Source organism: Sinocyclocheilus anshuiensis, unplaced genomic scaffold (assembly GCF_001515605.1).
Source record: "Sinocyclocheilus anshuiensis isolate Anshui unplaced genomic scaffold, SAMN03320099.WGS_v1.1 scaffold284, whole genome shotgun sequence".
Classification (NCBI taxonomy): Eukaryota; Metazoa; Chordata; class Actinopteri; order Cypriniformes; family Cyprinidae; genus Sinocyclocheilus; species Sinocyclocheilus anshuiensis.
Genome location: NW_015554266.1, coordinates 1,443,748 through 1,445,462, shown reverse-complemented (window position 1 = coordinate 1,445,462; position 1,715 = coordinate 1,443,748). Strand labels below are relative to the sequence as shown.

Sequence of the window (1,715 nt, the reverse complement as noted above, 5' to 3'; positions counted from 1 at the left end):
TAATGTCAGATATGTTCCCTGAAATTACTGTAAGGCTTCATTCATAAGCTATCACCAAGTAAACTTGATCCAGATTCTTCAGCCCATGGTAACTAATAAGTGCACTGTATAAATAACTCAAACAAGGACTCCAGATTCAGTATTGAACATTTGAAGGACTGTATAAAACTTTATGATTTATCTGTGAATCTGATGAGGAAACAACAATAGCTCAAAACATCTCAGAGTAAGAAGAGAGGCTAGAGACACTGGTCTGGGGTAACTGTGAGTACAAGTGCAGACAATCTGAGCTTATTCAAGGGCTTCACATTTGCACTTACTTCACATGGAACAAATCATAAATACTCCAGAGCTCTGGCAAAGTATGTAAACTGACCATCTCAAACACTCAATTTTCCATAACACTGCTAAAGAGCTGTCAAGATCATGTTTATGTTTGAAGATTTCTTACATAACTTCTGAAGCTACAATGTTGGTCCTGATATAACAATCATGTCCAAATTACATCCATTGAATCCAAGAGAAATGAGTCTAAGAATGAACTTCATCATGTTTTAACATAAACCTATGGACTGGCCTGATGTTAAGTTTGTATAATCACACTTCTAAATATTAAAACATAAAAGTAGTGTAATGATCAAATAAAAACATGCTTATGATTATTTAATGTATATTTTAAAGCACATGTTGCCATAGGTAAATTTGACTGAAGGACACAACAGCAGGGTAAAGTGGGAATGGCTGCTGTAAGCGAGGACACTGGTCAAATAAACAGACTCTAATGTCAGGTGCATGCTGGGCAAGTGTGTTACAGTGTTCACATAATGAATGTGTTACCGTGCTGGGTGGATGGCAGAGAGCACAAAGACCACCAGAATAATGTCCAGACTCTCGGGTGGGAAGGGAAATGGGGACGCCGTGTCACAAATGTCCCGCACAAATGCGTGACACACTGCAGGGTCATAGTCTGGGTGCTCCTGCAAGGGGAAAACATACACAACTGTCCTCAAATGACTGCCGTTTTTGAGAAGCATTTTAGATTTTGCCTTCATGGAATTACACTGCAAACATTTTATCATACTAATACAACTAACAAATGGTACGAGTTCCATTTATTTTAATACGAAAGCTGTTGACACTTTAATTACATAAATACATGGGAATGATATTGCTTTAATTACATTTTAAATACACTAAATAAAATTACTTATATATTTTTTTTATTTTACTTAAAAAGCATAGAAATTAAGCATATGAAGAATTGTATTCAAATTATAACTAGCATAAATTAAATTCAGTACTACCATTAAATATAGAGTGGTACTTCAAATACTGTATATACTCAATTACATATTTTTAAGCAGAGACATGCTGTTTAATAACTTGTATTATCAATAAATAAATACACATTAAACTACTTAGTTATCTTAGGTCGTTTAAGCTTATATGGCTGCATATAATTCATAAAAAATACAGTAAAGCAGTAATATTGTGATATATTATTACAATAAAAATAGCCGTTTTATTTATATATATATATATATATATATATATATAATTATAATTTTTATTATTTTTTTAAAGAGTACTTTATTCTATATATGCACACATTTTTTATTATAAATGTCTTTACTGTCACATATGAGCAATTTAAAGCGTCCTTGCTCAATTAATTTCTTAAAAAAAAAGTGAAAAAAAAAAAAAAAAAGCCTAAA

At 32.0% G+C, this 1,715-nt stretch overlaps 1 protein-coding gene across 2 annotated transcripts in view; it reads right to left on the bottom strand.

The window, feature by feature from the left end:
• Nucleotides 1-1,715, bottom strand: part of mettl8 (methyltransferase 8, methylcytidine) — a 7,228-nt gene that overhangs the window by 2,672 nt on the left and 2,841 nt on the right. For both annotated transcript variants that reach the window (XM_016464192.1, XM_016464193.1), the window contains exon 5: nt 838-977. In XM_016464192.1, the coding sequence (XP_016319678.1) occupies nt 838-977 (140 nt within the window). The remainder of the gene's footprint in view (nt 1-837; nt 978-1,715) is intronic.